General features: G+C 46.3%; 1 protein-coding gene across 1 annotated transcript in view; it reads right to left on the bottom strand.

Annotated features, from left to right (window-relative positions):
- LOC146797066 (rho guanine nucleotide exchange factor 3-like) overlaps window positions 1–16497 on the bottom strand; it is a 212945-nt gene extending 196448 nt beyond the window's left edge. The window contains exon 1 of the mRNA XM_085629684.1: window positions 16171–16497. Coding sequence (XP_085485810.1) covers window positions 16171–16235 — 65 coding nt within the window. The 5' untranslated portion in view covers window positions 16236–16497. The remainder of the gene's footprint in view (window positions 1–16170) is intronic.
- Window positions 16498–17193: the final 696 nt, after the last annotated feature.

Below are 17193 nucleotides of genomic sequence, written 5' to 3'. Positions count from 1 at the left end.
AGCATCGGTTGAGCTGTGCTCATGACGGAACCGTTCCGTCATGGCCCCGCCCGCGCTCGAACCCTTCAGCACCGCGGGGGAATCCGCGCAGCGCTGAAGGGGTTAAACAACTTACAGATCAAAATTTACAAAGCGGTCTTACACCTGCCTAAATCTGCCTCAGCCTCACAAGTCAGGCTTGAATTTGGCCTGCAAAATCAGAAATACTGGAGCATGAGTGGCTTCGTAAAACTTTGCCATAAACTTCGAACTGCACACTCAGAAACTTTGGACTGGCTAAGTTGGGAGGAAATAAAAAAAAGTGGAGAAACTGAAAAACCGAACATCTGGGGACAATACCTGAAACTATGTGTAGAAAAGTTGGAGCTGGAATCAGTCTGGAAATCAGGGACAGACAAGGCCACGCTAAGCAAACTAGCCAATGCGGTGGCAAAAAGGAAATCCTTTATGGAGGATAAAGAGTCATTGGCAAAACGTCGACATGGCTGGACCATCATGAATTCTTTTACAACCCTAAAACCATTGCCATATTTAGCATCCCATTTCAACGGTCATCTTAAAAAGGCATTTATAGCCTATAGGATGGGGATGCATGTCTCAAAAGATCTATTACCATCTTGGAAACTGTCTTATCAGACGAAACGATGCCGCCTTTGCGGGTATAATACAGAAACTTTGGTCCACCTTTTCTGTATATGCCCGGCCCTGACAAACCAGAGACGATTCCTACTGAAACCCATTTTTAATGAACTAAACTTTCGCTCTTGCAGACACGCAGTCATATGCTGGCTCAGAGGCTCCTCCACAATCTTGGCATGCCGCGGAGTCAAATTTTTGGAAGAAGTAAAAAAATGCCTAGAATTAATAGAAAAGGAGGGCCAAACAGACAGTGGGCCACTTGGGACTTCTTAATCTCTGGACAGTAAATGCAATGTCCACAAAAGAAATGGTAGCTGAGAGTACATTTTTTAATTTTCTAACTTTGTATTTATTATGTGAACTTTGTAATAATTATAATTAATTATGCAAATACAATTTCTACTTCTACTACTTCTATGGGAAAGTCGTGGTTGGAAATGTACAAGTTAAGGACACTTCTAAGAGGACTTTGAGCAAACCCTTTGGAACTTAGGAGGTTCTAAGGCCAATCCACCAGTGAGTACCGAAGTACCCATGTTACCTATCCCAGAGGAGCCGGGTGCATAGGGGTCAAGTGGTCAGAAACCTTCGTCATTTTCAATGGAGAGCTGCAAAGAAGTCCTGCTACCAGGAGGGCGAAGAATGTCCGCTGGAATCCAAGCCTGGATTCGAGGTGAGAAGAACCTGAGAGCAGAGGGGACAGAGTCTGGGTCACTTCAGGTGACCAGGGACTCAGTCGTCGAATGCCCACCGATGTCAAGTGCTTTAGGAGTGAAGAAGGGTTGTTTGACTCTGCAGCCACGGGACCAGGAGACGTCGAGGACGGCCCAAGTCCGGAGGTGAGCTGTCCCACGAAGGATGTCGAGAGCTGAGGGGTCGATGTGCGGCTGGAGCACCAATAAGCCTTGGCAAAGTCTTCAAAGCACCAGTGCACAGGACACTCGTGGAGTGGAGGCCAGAAATCTTCGGTGCAAATACTGCACGGGGTCAGGACTACACGGAGTCCAATGCACGGGCTCGGGATTCGTCACTAAGCATATGCAACTACAAATGTATGCGGTGCACAGGGGTTCGGGTTGCACGGTCCCCATGAGGGATACTGGTCTCAGAATCGCTGAGAAGGCAGATCGACCTCAGGGACCTTCGAAAACCCACCTCCTGTGTTGCTGAAATCTTTGGAGTCCTCAAGAGCTCGGGAGAAGCCGACCGGTCAGATGCATTTAGGTGCCTGCTTTTGCAGGGGAGTAACTCCTTTACTCCAAGGGAGATTTTTCAGTCGTCCAGCGTCGTGCAGGCAGTCGAAGTACTGGGTTTCTTCTTAGCAAAATCTTGTCCAGGTAAAATCTAAAGTCCTGTAGTCAGGTAACCCACTTTATACCCATGGGAAGGGGTTGGAAAGATTCTGTGGACCCTCCTAGGGGAGGGACAGGCAGATGGGTGGCTACACCCATGTCCTGTGTCCAGTTATGCGCCAGAGCAGGAGCTAATGGCTCCTAGAACGGGTTTGAGCTGGCCTATGCACAAGGACAACAAATGTGTCCACAGTGCAGACTTTCTGGCACTCTAAGAGTGCACCCACCCGGCCCCAGTACACTAAATCCTGTCTCGGAGGTAGTTACACCTCCCTGTGACAGGATGCCTATTGTCATGCCTTCCTCTGCGTGAGCTTGGCTCAGCAGCAGGAGAGTAGAATCGTGTCTGTGGCTGGCAGCATCCATTTTGTGCTGCCCAGGTCGAGAAAGCTGGTACCGGGTATACCGGTCACCCACATATGTCCCTACAGAAGGTTGGAATCATACCTCCCACGCCAGTTACTGGCGTGGAGATATGAGTCCAAGGTGTTTGACACCAAACACAACATGTTTCTTTTATTTCTTTTTGTCCTCATTCTGCCAGCTCTCTTGCTAGGATTGCTCCTATCCCATAGAAACCAAGGAAAAAACAGAGCCCATCCACGCAAGGAAACTGCTGTTTCCACTCCAGCTCCTTTGTTGTAACGACAGGGGACCATCAATCAAGGAGAGGCCGGGACCCACAGTATATCTGGCTTAATCATTGGACCCGCTCTCTTTCTCTCTCCAATCAATCAATTTTGTCCAGATCTTATCCTGACTCCTAGGGTCACACGCCATATCAGACAGACTCAAATAAATAATACTTCTGAGGCACTCTGCAAATGATGGAGGATTTTCAGGTTTCCAGAGCTTACAGATCTCTCGCCTCGCCAGTAGAGACACATAGAAAATAAACTTTGATGTAAGTGAGTTTGTCCAAACAGCAACCTCTTGACATATTCCAAAAAATACAAGGTTTAGGCATACCTTAATCTGTTCACCAATCACCTCACCAAGAAAGTCACATATCGAAGTCCAATAAGAGGCGATCTTCGGGCACCAAAGGAAAACATGTAGATCATCTGCTAAAGGAAGCCTACATCTTGGGCAATAGTAAATGTTATCGTTTATTTTTGATAGTTTTGCTGGAGACCAATACACCCTATAGGTAGTAAAAAGATGATTATGTTTAAGTGAGGCAGGTTTTACAACTGATCGTAAAATGGAAAAGAAATCAAGCCAAAGTTGCTTCACGTCATTATGCCCAAACTCATCTGCCTATAAGTTTGGGATTTCACTTTCCATACTATCATCTACCTCCAGTAAAACCCAATACCAATATGAGACTTTCTTTCCCCTTCGATCAAGTTCTCATAACCTGGTTGAGTCTCAAGTCGTCTTCTTCATCCGCCCAGTCCTGGGTTGCCCACCAAGAACGTATTTGGTAATACTTGAATCTTGTCAACTGTCCCCTTGTGAGGTTTCTTAGAACTTTCCAACTCACTAGACTTGATCCTGATTTAAGATCTGCCCGATAGTGTAACTCTACAGATTTTAGGGCTGACTCGGTTGATCTTTCAGGCATTCTGGGGTTCCCGGGGACTCCCAGATTGGTGCCCATGTTGAATAGTAAGGGACTCCCAGCCTTTTCCGCAGATAGACCCACGTTCTTAGGGCAGACCTCAGACTCTTCACCCTCACTTTTTTAAAGAATTTTGGGTCTCCATACTTAAAGAGAAAATGATGTTGACCTTGAGTAACATCAGCCAACATTGCCTCAAAAAGCATGCCCATTGATGATCCGTCCGGCTTATTCGCCAACATACGGAAATTCTTAAACTGGAAGGCATGACAATAGGTCCATAAATCAGGTAACGCCAACCGCCCTGCCTCTAGCCTCCTCCTCAACTTCTTCCATGCTATCCTCGGACCCTTTGAAGCCCAAATAAAGCTCCCAATTTTTCCCTGAAGCTTCGCTTTGTCCTCTTTTTGAAAGGTTAATGGAATTAAAATTGAAAAGAAAAGTGACTTTGGGTAGGATAATCATTTTTATAAGGTTCACCCGACCATAGATGTTTAATGGTAAGTTAGCTTAGATTTTAACAACAAATTTCCAATCTCCCGGCTGATTTTCTTCCAGTTTGTTTTAGGAACCTCCTCTAGTTTCTACGTAATCTGTATTCCTAAATACCGTACTTGGGATCTAGCCCCCGAGCTCCTCGTACTCTGGTTCCACTCCATTATTTCATTTCTTTCTGCGTTTATCTTATATCCGGAAATTAAACCAAACCTCTCCGCCTTTTCCATCAAATTAGGAATAGCCTCATGTGGGTTAATAGTGTATAAAATCAAACCATCCGCATACAAGGCCAATTTAGCCATAAACCCTCCTGATTTAAAGGGTATGCTTTTGCAGTAACTCCTTTACTCCAAGGGAGATTCTTCAGTCGTTCAGCATCGTGCAGGCAGTCGAAGTACTTGGTTTCTTCTTAGCAGAATCTTGTCCAGGTAAAATCTAAGGTCCTGTAGTCAGGTAACCCACTTTATACCCATGGTAGGGGTTGGAAAGATTCTGTGGACCCCCCTAGGGGAGGGGCAGGACAGAGGGGTGGCTACGCCCATGTCCTGTGTCCAGTTTCGCGCCAGTATATATTAACAAAATGGGGTGACCCTGTGTCCCTAGGAACCTGGGTATTTGATATATAAAGAACAATGGTTCCCTTGGGTAGAAACAATGCGTATTGCGGTTAGCCGTAGTTACTTCAGCATAACATATGATACATTTCTGAAAGCCAGATCATTTCTTAAGCAAATGGGGGCAGGAACAAGAACACAGAAAAAGGGTTTTTCATTAATTTATGTATCAGAATTGATAACATTCGTTATGCGAACCAAATTACATACAACAAAAATACATTGCAGAATTTTTGCACTTCAAAATTCATACAGTGATACACAATGGTGAGATAGTAGTGCTCAGTGGTGATATAGATACACAGTGCAGTGAGGTGGTAGTGGGGGGATGCGGTTTGTTTTGGAGGGCCAAATTCAAGAAGCAGTGACAAGTATGTTAAACAAATTATATAGTTGATAGCGACTATGTCCTGCAATCTGTGCCAAAATAGATCGTCGACGTTTCAACCCTATGGGCGCTTGGTGGAGTGTCACAAGCGGGTCTTCATCAGGACTGTGGAGGAGGAGAGGCCGCCCTAGGATTTCAAGGGCGGTCAAGGCAATTGATTGAAGGGGTTGGTTTATTCTAGCAACATGTCAACTGTGATATGAATTGCACAGAAGATCAAAAAATGATTGTATTCTGGTAAAAAATGATTGTATTCTGGTAAAACGGAGTCCTCACGAAACACTCGCGCCAGAGCAGGAGCAAATGGCTCCTAGAACTAGTTTGAGCTGGACTATGCACAGGGACACCAAATGTGCCCCCAGTGCAGACTTTCTGGCACTCTGAGAGTGCACCCACCCAGCCCCAATACACTAAATCCTGTTTGGGAGGTGGTTACACCTCCCTGTGACAGGATGCCTATTGTCATGCCTTCCTCTGCGTGGGCTTGGCTCAGCAGCAGGAGAGCAGAATTGTGCCTGTGGCTGGCAGCGTCCATTTTGTGCTGCCCAGGTTGAGAAAGCTGGTACCGGGTATACCAGTCAACCACATATGTCCCTTCAGAAGGGTAGAATCATACCACCCACACCAGTTACTGGCGTGGAGGTATGATTCCAAGGTGTTTGACACCAAACACAACATGTTTCTAAGCAGCCGTTTGAAAGTTAGTATTTACCGCGAGGTTATAATGCACTTAAGCATATATGTCTGGCTGCATCACAGACAACCCCGGAGAATGGTCTCCGAAGGCTGCAGAGGGGCTCTGCTCATGCAGGGGAACCCTCTCACATAAAACCCAGCACCCTACCTTCAGCATTGTTAAGGCCTGCCATAGGGGTGACTGATAGGTATTTAAGTGTAGTGATTTAAATAGATATAGTGAACCTATATCTTAAGTAAGTGGTGAAAGCACCAGCTTACACAGTCTGCTGTAGCAGGCTGGTCGTGTCAATTTGGATGGCCTCTCAGGGGTGGCACAATACATGCTTCAGCCCATGGGAGGCCTCTGGGGTACCTATGCCCTGGGTACATGGTGTACCATATACTAGGGACTGATAAGGGTACCCCAGAATCCAATCTGGAGTGTACCTAAAGTACATGCATATCAATTTACAGGAGAAAGCAGATAGACTAGGGACCTGGATAGCAGGATCCCAGTCAGACTAGGCCAAAAACAGTGTGACATCAGAAAAAAGTGGGAGTAACCATAAGAAGCAGATACTACTTTCCTACACCCCCCCCCCCCCCCACAAACGTAAGGACATTAAACTAACCTTGACCAGTTGAGTCTTCATGTTCAAAGTGGAAATATCTGGAGAGTCCATCTGCATTGGCATGGTTACTCCCAGGTCTATGTTCCACTGTATAGTCCATCCCCTGTAGGGAAATGGACCACCTCAAACGTTTGGGGTTTTCACCCTTCATCTGTTTTAGCCATAGGAGGGGCGTATGGTCTGTCTGAACAATGAAGTGAGTGCCAGACAAGTATGGCCTCAACATCTTCAGAGCCCACACCGCAGCAAAGGCTTCCCTCTCAATAGCTGACTAACGTTTCTCTCTGGGAGTCAGCCTTCTGCTAATAAAAGCTACTGGCTGATCCTGACCCTCTTCATTCAGTTGTGATAACACAGCCCCTACCCCCAACTCAGATGCATCAGTTTGAACAATGAATTGTTTGGAATAGTCAGGACTTTGCAGAATGGGAGCAGTGCACATGACCTGCTTCAGGTCATCAAATGGCTTTTGACAGCTAACAGTCCACTGAACCTTCTTAGGCATTTTTTTGGAAGTTAGATCATTCAAAGGGGTCAGGGTCACTATGGAGCCATAACCTTTGACAAACCTCCTGTAGTACCAAGGCAGGCCCAAGAAAGCTCTGACCTGAGTCTGGGTGGTTGGAGCAACCCAATCCATGATGGTTTGGATTTTGCTCTGCAATGGTTGAACCTGTCCTCCACCTACAAGGTGGCCTAGGTATACAACCTTACTCTGCCCTATCTGGCACTTGGTGGCCTTGATAGTGAGGCCTGCTTTCTGCAGGGCCTCCAAAACATTTCTCAGGTGGACCAGGTGATCCTCCCAGGTGGAGCTAAAGACAACAATATAATCTAGATAAGCTGCACTATAGGCTTCCAGACTTGTGAGAACTTTATTCACCAGCCTTTGAAATGTGGCAGGTACATTCCTCAAGCCAAAAGGCATCACCACAAATTGGTAGTGCCCACTAGGGGTTGAAAATGCTGTTTTTGGTTTTGCATCCTAAGCTAATCTGATTTGCCAGTAACCAGCTGTCAGGTCAAATGTACTTAAGAACTTGGCTGAGGCCGTGTCAATTAGATTATCTGCCCTTAGAATTGGATGAGCATCAGACCTACTGACTGCATTGAGTAACCTGTAGTCAACACAGAACCACATCTCTCTCTTACCACCCTGGGTATGAGGTTTTGGTACTAAGACTACTGGACTAGCCCAAGGGCTATCTGAGGGCTCAATCACTTCCAGTTCCAAAAGTGTTCTGGACTTCAGTCCCTATACAGTCCCTGACATGACCAGGCTGCCTGCAAATCTTATTTTTAACAGGCAGACTGTCACCGGTGTCCACCTCATGTGTACACCAGGTAGTCTGACTTGGAGTCAGTGAAAACATATGTCTGTACTGATTGAGGACTTTACTGCAATCAGTCTGTTGCTGTTCAGTGAGGCTGCCTGCCAAGGCTACTCCATCCACTGAACCATCATCAGGGTTCTGTGAGAGGAGATCAGTGAGTGGATCACTCTCTTCCTCCTGTCCCTCATCATGAGCCATGAGCAAGCCCATGTCTGTCTTGTCTACATATAGCTTGAGCCTGTTCACATGGAGCACCCTGTGGGGGATACTGGGAGTTCCTAGGTCCACCAGGTAGGTAACCTCTCCCTTTTGCTCAAGAATGGTATGGGGCCCACTCCACTTGTCTTGGAGAGCTACAGGAGCCACAAGCCCCAATACCCATACCTTCTGTCCTGGTTGGTATACAGTTAAAACAGCCTTTTGGTCATGCCAGGCCTTTTGCAATTCCTGGCTAGCCTCAAGGTTTTTGGATACCTTCTTCATGTACTCAGCCATCCGGGAGCGGAGACCAAGTACATAGTCCACTATGTCTGTTTAGGTGGTTTGAGAGGTAACTCCCATCCCTCCGTAATCAAACATAAGGGACCCCTAACTGGATGTCCAAAGTTTAAAAGGGCTGTAACCAACCCCCTTCTGAGGAACCTCTCTGTAGGCAACGAGAAGGCAGGGCAAAAGGATGTCCCATCTGCACCTAAGCTTTTCAGGGAGACCTTTTATTATGCCCTTGAGGGTTTTGTTAAATCTCTCAACCAACCCATTGCATTGTGGGTGATAAGGGATGGTGAATTTGCAATTCACTCCACAGTCCTTCCACGTAGCAGTCAAGTAACCAGACATAAAGTTTGTATCTCTGTCTGATACTACCTCCTTAGGGAAACCCACTCTGGAAAATGCTCCCAGGAGAGCTCTAGCCACAGCAGGAGCTGTGGTAGTCCTAAGGGGAATTGCGTCTGGATACCTAGTGGCGTGGTCCACCACCACTTGTATGAATCTGTGCCCATATGCAGTTGGAAAATCCATGGGACCAACAATGTCAATCCCAACCCTCTCAAAGGGAACCCCCGCCACAGGTAGTGCTATCAGGAGGGCCTTTAAAATACCACCTGCCTTACCACTGGTTTGGCAAGTGATACAGGAGCGACAAAACTCCTTTGTGTCTTCTGACATGTGAAGCCAGTGAAAATGAGGGACAAGCCTGTCCCAGGTCTTACTCTGGCCTAAGTGTACTGCTAATGGGATGTCATGTGCCAGTGTTAATAGGAAGCCTCTAAACTTCAGAGGTATAACCAACCCCCTGGTGGCACCAGGCTTGGGGTCTCTACCCTCTGAATACAGAAGTCCATCCTCCCAGTAGCTGCTCCTGGCTTAGATCTGCCCTGGAATAGCTCCCTGTCCCCAAGAACTCAACCTGATCAGGTTCAATTCCCTTGAGAGACTGATTCTCACTCTGAGGCAGGGGGGAAGACACGTCCTTACCCCTTCTGCTCCTTCTCTTGGAAGGCACCTGGTCCATCATTTTAGGAACCAGGGCCTGGTCAGTGGAAGACATTTTTGCCTGTGACCTAGTCATGGTAAATCCATCTGCAGGGATGCCCAGCATTTCTGCATGTGCCCTGAGTTCCACTTCAGCCCAAGCTGAAGTTTCCAAATCATTGCCCAATAAGCATTCAACAGGAAGGTCTGAGCTAACCACACCTTTCTTAGGGCCAGTTACCCCTCCCCAGGTGAAATTCACAACTGCCAAGGAATGGTCTGTCCTGACATTGCTTGCATTGGTCGCTTGGTACATCTCACCAAGTATGATCTGTTCAGGGTCCACAAGATCTTTTGTCACCATTGTGACACTTGCACCTGTGTCCCTGTATGCCATGGCCTCCTTACCATTGATCAAAGGCTGTTGTCTGTACTTGCCCAGATTACTGGAACTGACAAAAAAGGAGGCAATATCTATGCCTCCATCCAGACTAAAACAGCCTGAGTTGGAATTCTGACTAGGCCAGAATCCATCCCAGATCCCAAGGTTAACCCTACTATACCCTTGTTCTGTACACCACCACTTGGAACTGAGCTACTGACTTCTCCTCTAGAAGACATACTAGTGTTATGTCGTGTAGGCACCTACCTAACCTAGTGGAGACTAAACTCTCTTGAGTTGGAGAAAGGGTGTGCTAGACCCTTGGCTTGCCCAACTCGAAGTTCAGTAGAACTTACTTTATTCTAATCTTGATTGTATTATATGTACCTAATACTTAGTGGTTTTCAATTAATCATTCAATGAGATTTATCTGGTAAAACAATAGCAAGCTTGAATCCCAACCTCTGCACGCCAATGTGAGAAGGTGAGTTGGTATATGCTGTCCACTAATTAAAGTGGGCACCCTGTACCAGGCCACATGACCCTTGTGATGTATGAGGTCAAAGATTACCTTATTGAAAGCTATCCTAGTGGTAGCTATGGAGAGCAGCCTTCAGGCTAAATCTTGAAGGAATGTAAAGCAGCTTGTTTTACCAGAATATCACCTCCTAAATGATTAAATGAAAGGAGAACCACACAGTGTTTATATAAAAATAAGTATTTTTTAATATAATGCTCCCTACTAGTCTCTACACGAGACTTGGGCATAAAGCACACAATACTAAATCAATTGAACATTCGTAAACACAGTGGGTTCCAGGGGGAGACCGAACCATATACTAACAAAATGGTATAACAACAACGACTTCAATAGACACAGTACCTAGAGCAAGTAGAATCGCTGGGACCCCAAGGAACCACCCAGAGGAGTGACACAGGGAGCCCACGGAGGACGGGTGCAGTGAGGAAACACAGACGCGTGCTCTGTACAACTTTTTGGGAAAGTCGCAGTTGGAAATTTACAAGTTAAGGACACTTCTAAGAGGACTGAAGAGCAAACCCTTTGGAACTTAAAGTACAGAAGTACCCGTGTTACCTATCCCAGAGGAGCCGGGTGCATAGGGGTCATGTGGTGTTGGAAACGTTCGTCGTTTTCAATGGAGAGCTGCAAAGAAGTCCTGCTGCCAGGAGGGCGAAGAATGTCCGGTGGAATCCAAGCCTGGATTCGAGGTGAGAAGAACCTGTAAGCAGAGGGGACAGAGTCTGGGTCAGGTGACCAGGGGCTCAGTAGTCGAATTCCCACCGATGTCGAGTGCTTCAGGAGTGAAGAAGGGTTGTTTGACTTGCAGCCACGGGGACTCTGAGACATCAAGGACAACCAAAGTCCGGAGGTGAGCTGTCCCACGGAGGATGTCGAAAACTGAGGGGTCGACATAAGAAGCAGATACTACTTTCCTACACTGGTGCAAGGCCGGAAGTAGAGGGGGACTTAACTGGGTAGAAGGTTCCACTTGAGTTTATCACCCCTCCCCTAGGAGGAGCCAGAAAATTAAAGCACTGCTGCTTTGAAGAATGTCTCTATTGATGTTGCATCATAGAAGAGATTCTTGCTCCTTTCCATCCATCAATTCCTTCACCCATCCATCCACTCTTTCACCCCTCTAGCTATCCTTCGCCCTTTATCCGTTCACATACCCTTCTTTACTTAACCCTTGCTTCCACCTTTCCTCATTCCTTTCACCAATTTTTCATCCTTTCTATCTTTAATCTTTCCTTGGTCCCTTAAGCTCTCCTTTTTTCCTTTCATCCTTTCACGCCTTCACCTTTCCTTCCACATCTTTCCCTATCACCCCTAATTGCTCCCTTCTTCCTCATTTAGTTCTCCCCATCTTTCTTTCTCTGACTCCTTACTTTTTCTTTCTTCCCTTTCTCGCATGCTCTATTTGCACATCCCTTAGTCCATTTTTCTCCATTTGCACCATTGCTCAGTCGCTGTCCTTGGCAGTCCTCAGCTCCCTCATGCTCTTCCCTTGCCATGTGATTTTATAGCTTCTTGTCTGGAAACCTGCAGGCGACAGAGGCCCGTAAAGACCTCATGTAATAATGTGATGCTGAAGCACACTCCAAACCACAGTCCACATAGTTACGTTGACCAGTCGTTCACAGCTGGTTCTAAAATTGACGAGATTTATTGAAAATGTGCTTTAAGCAGTCCCACCAATCTTGATAGACATTTCACATGTTGCTAGCTGGCAGCCGACACGTGTTTCGTCTATTTATGACTTTTTCAAGGCATAGCAATATCTGTCCAGAACAATATAATGTCACCAAGCATCTAGAGGGATTTCCATCTGGAGTATCGAAGAGCGCGAATTGTGTTATCTGCCTATTTAAGCAGGCTGGAATTCCCCTGAGTTCGAAAGGTTTAGTTCCTATTTATGACGAAAGCAGGAACGAAGTAATAGCCACCGAGTACCAAATATTGCTGTGGTAGTGACCGCTGAGATGATCACTGCAAACCATATGGGATCGTTCTTTACATCAATATGATGGCAGGAGGAGGGCCATGATAAGCCCTTAACTGAAGTATCCGGGATACAGCCTAGGTATCGGCAAAAGCGAGTGAAGACCTAGTCAGCATTTTACTGTGACGCATCTTGGCAGTCCATTGGATCAGGGGAGATGATGCTACTGGGCCTCCCCCAATGCTTGAGTTTGGTGGGTATATTGTTTGTTGACACATGATCTCTGCAACATTGACGTGAGCATAACAGCAAAGATCAAGTGCACCACCACAGTTGGACGGACCCAAAGCCCAGCTCCGTCTGGCATTTGCAGGCGAAAGGGCAACAAGGGCCGGCGGGGTATTTCAAAAGAGGCGGGAATGTGTTTTGCGTGCAAGCAGCCCTCTGTCAAGACCATGACTGAGAAAGTCGATGAACCAGTGAAATCAGGAAGCGCTGGATGAGAACAGGCTTTAAAGCTTGCTTCGTGGTCAAGAAGACATGGTGCCTTTACCTGCTGTCAGGGTTCAAAAGTCGCCTTGAGGTGTTAGGGATGGTCCCTTCAGATCTACGCTGAGGGCCAGAATACATGCAGTGATGCCCCGGTCTTCAATAGGGTTCCATTCACCCGATTCAGACGAATGCCACGTCGAGGACTGATGTCTGGAGCCGAAGAACTAGGATGCACAATCATTTTCTGTCTCCCATTCTCCTCTCTTCACAGACCACCTTGCATTTCCAGGGTCCGTCAACCCACAAACTCTCTTCTTCTCCACAATCCTCAGTCTCTGGTCATGTGAGTGCAGGTTTCGTCAAGCAATCATCTGAGACTTCAAGTGAGCTTTGGGGCCGGTAGTGTTAGGGACGGCAAGGAGCGGGTTGAAGTTCCCTAGATATCTAACATGGCAATGACAATTTGTGAATGACTTTGGACTCTCATTGTTTGGCCTGTTGAATCACATGTTTCGCCTTGTGCACAATTCCCCCTCAGGTGGCTCCCACCTCAGTGGTGATACCAGAAGCCATACTTTGTGTCCATGCTTGAGGGCCTCGAAGAAAACTAGGGCTATTTTATCAAAGAGAACATCGGGATAGAGCTGGGATAAAACACAGCAAATCATGGTAAACTGAAGAGCAGGAGCTGGACTCCACCTTGGTGCATTATATTTGGCCCTAATACAATTCATTTTATTTTGAAGTTGTATACAGAGTAGCTGGAGATCGAAAACTTTCTTTCGTATGGAAAACTCAGTGCCAAGAAATACGTGAATAAGTAAGATATTGCGGTAAAAAAAAACGAGATATCACAAATAATAATTCTGAAACTCCAAAATTTCAAATCAGAGTAAAGGGTTCCATTTTTATAGCAGTTTTTATTTTATTTGTCATTTTTGGGTTAGTGGAGAGGGTTATGACCAGCATAGCTGATAAAAAACCTCCCTTCACCCTGCGGTGGAGTTAAATGAGAATAGTATTCTAGCCCCAACTGGACTAACTCATCACACACTAATTCCTTTTTAGACAGCTGTTTTGCAGCCTTAGTACCAGGTGGTGTAAAGTTTACATTTTGAGACTATTATTTCGAATTGTATGTTTAAAAACAACATTTGGAATCTATTTCATTGTAACTAAGGCCTGGAAACAGAGCACTTGCTACCCGGCCCATGACGAAGCTTGATTAGAGCGGCAGTGCACCTGAAAGGCAAACAAGCATTGTGCAATCCCTGGTCCGCCTGGCCTGGTACTGGCATCTTATCCCTCTCGTAGGAGCAAGGGGTGCTTTGGGATATAGGCTGTTGTACAAAGGTGGTGGGTGACTCCAGATCTGGAGTGCAGATGTGAATACTCTCCATCCGCTAGTCTTAGAGATGGTTGTCGCTTATGGAACAGAGCATTGAATTGGATCTGGGCCAGCAATGGCCTCACAGAAGGTTCTTCATGTACTCATGGGATGTTCCCACCTTTTCATTTTGGCAGCTGGTCTCCTCCAATAAATTTGCAGTCTCTGTGGGCATGCTTTGGGGTGAAGGAGATAATTGAAATAATATTTAGAACCGTGTTTTACTACAGTTAATGATGTCCATTGGGAAGAGGACATGACTTTACAATAACATTTTTAGTCAAGGATACATTTTCATCAATGATGACGTCTGTGTCTGCAGAAAATGATCTAGGTTTGGGGCTGAGCGGAAGAACCAAAAGGACAGCTTCTTCCTAGAGTGCGTGTTTTATCCCCATCATATCCATGGTGGAGTTCCTGAATTTCAGAAAAATCTTTCCAGCCTCGCCTGTTACTACTTTTTGTGTAGTTTTATATAGCGTCAACTCAACTCGTATTGGCGTGCTTTACGTGAGTACCAGTTGCATTAAACAAGGTCTTATTCATTTTTTATTTTCTTTAGGCACAGGGAGATTAAGTGATTTGTCCAGAATCACAAAATGCTGAGACTAGAACGTGGTTCCTCAGTTCCAAATCTGGCAGCTCTGGCCCTCACGCCACATCCTCATCTTGAAAGTAACACTGGTTGACCTCTACCAAGAGTGAAAGAGTGCACAAATAGCCCATATATCCATTTAATCCTAATAAATGCGTTTTATATGGAATATGGTGCCCTCTGTCACAAGCTACATGAATATTGCAAGTCACTGAGGATTGTGGCGGCTAATAGGCCATGGATTAAGCTGTTTAATAGAGCTACGGAGAGCGATGTGGCTAACAATTTACTTATAATGTATGCTGAGTTAGTATCAGAGGACCATGGACTACACATCATGTGACAAAAATATTATGCCCTAAATGTGGTTTAAAAAACATATCACCCATTAAATTCAATAGAGAAAATCGACACAAAATGATACAATATTGTAAGCAATATTTAGGACGCACTATTTATATGAGTTGATTATTTTGTTAGACATATCCTGACATACAACAATCGACTAGATATATTTTCAGTAGTTTAACGTGAGTCACTTTCAAAGCTGACAGTTTAAAATATGGTGTACAGCACAGATACATTCCTGATTGATTGTATGAAACTCCAACGGTGCAATAAATAAACCCTGTCCCAAACATGTCTCCATGTTGCCTAATTCCTGTGAATTTTCAGGGGAAAAGTTAGGAAGAAAGGACGCTGGATTGCTATTTCTCCTTTTAAATGTTTAAGCAACAGTTGTAATTGCGCTCAGTGACCCGCCTTTCACACTCTGTTGTGTCACACCTCTGTTGCAGCTTGTTTCAGTACAACCGTGATGTCATTTCCCTGTTTGAGGGAGTGACGCCTCAACGAGACTGCACCAAAACAAGTCAACAAACCTTCACGAGGTCATTTTTTACTTGCATGCATGTTTTAATAATTTAATTTAATTGTAATTGATAACACGAATATAAACACTGCACATGAATTCCTTGGTAAGTAAAATAAAACCCACATAGCAGAAAAAATATAAGTTGACCGTGCTATTTTTACCAGCCAATTTCTTAGAAAAAGACAAAAGTTAAAATATGGTCGATGTGATGTTTGTTTGACTGACTGAGAAGGGCGAGACCAGGAGACCTATGAAGGGATCTCGGATTGTTTGTTAAATGATCATTCCCATCTCAATTCGGGGAAAACGCCCCCCAATAATCACAGATGCAGTTCATTCAGAAAAGCCCCCCGCTAGCAGTGGGCACAGTGCACATGGCGCAATCTCTGAACGTTGCACATTTGAAAAGAGCCAGGGCAATAAAAAGAATATTGAATTATGGGTGGAGTGGTCCTCAAACAGGCCCATCAATCACCCTATGAGTCTTGGTTCAAGTAAATTCTTTTTCAAGGATACCTCTTAATTTATTTCGAATCTTACCCCAATTTCTACGAATTTGGCAAACTGCGAGCATAAGAGCAACACTGCCAGACTCTTTGCCACGCTGAGGACATGAATTAATTTATCGATTCTTCAAAAAATGTTGCAATGGCGTAAAACTACTAAGAAATAATGTTGTGTGTCAGCAATTTACAGGCCTGCTGAATTCTCTTGAATGATCCGATCTAAGATGTTTTCTGCTAAGACCCATGTCCTAGCAGTGCCGATCCCTGTTCTAGAAAGAGGAGATGGGGTGATCTTACCAGGCTATCTCACAGAAGTCCCCATCCGAGTCCTCGCCCGCAGTCAGCTCTGGCCTCAGCTCCATCCTGAGGCAGCGCCTTCCGGGTCCACCCGAGCCCTGGTCAGGGGAGCACCAGAGACCCCCCGCAATGCCCGGCCCTGGACTGCCCCATGGGGGACCCTCTGTCCCTCCGCTCTTCTTCTGGCCGCCCCCTCTCCTGGACCGCGGCTCGCCTGCTTCAGAAGGGTGCAGAGTGGCGCGGGGGCTGTGAACTCATCTACGCTGGAGGGAAGTTTCCGCCTGTGGCCGCGGCTTCCTGTCAGCGCGTGCACAGGCACCCTCTTGCGCGAGGTGCAGGGAGGAGAGGCTTCCTGCTTGCAAAACCGAGCAGCCTCCGGTAAAGCGACGACCAGGAACCCCCGCTAGGGTTGGTGGGCCGAGGTCAGAGGGTCCTTGTGTGCAAGGCTGGGTTAAGGTGCACTGGCAGCGCTGTGGGTATTAGAGGTGCAGAGGCCATGAATGCAGCAAGTCAAGATTAAGGCACATTGCAAGAGCCACCGAGGCTGGGTTAAGGTGCACCGGCAGCGCTGTGGGTGGGTATTAGAAGCGCAGAGGCCATGAATGCAGAAAGTCAGATTAAGGCACATTGCAAGAGCCACCGAGGCTGGGTTAAGGTGCACCGGCAGCGCTGTGGGTGGGTATTAGAAGCACAGAAGCCATGAATGCAGCAAGTCAAGATTAAGGCACATTGCAAGAGCCACCAAGGCTGGGTAAGGTGCACCGACAGCGCTGTGGGTGGGTATTAGAAGCGCAGAAGCCATGAATGCAGCAAGTCAAGATTAAGGCACATTGCAAGAGCCACCAAGGCTGGGTAAGGTGCACCGACAGCGCTGTGGGTGGGTATTAGAAGCGCAGAAGCCATGAATGCAGCAAGGCGATTAAGGCACATTGCAAGACACACCAAGGCTGGGTTAAGGTGCACTGGCAGCGCTGTGGGTGGGTATTAGAAGCGCAGAAGCCATGAATGCAGCAAGTCAAGATT

This window comes from Triturus cristatus, chromosome 10, assembly GCF_964204655.1.
Source record: "Triturus cristatus chromosome 10, aTriCri1.1, whole genome shotgun sequence".
NCBI lineage: Eukaryota > Metazoa > Chordata > Amphibia > Caudata > Salamandridae > Triturus > Triturus cristatus.
The sequence above is the reverse complement of the archived record's forward strand: the minus strand, read 5'-3'. Positions and strand labels throughout refer to the sequence as shown.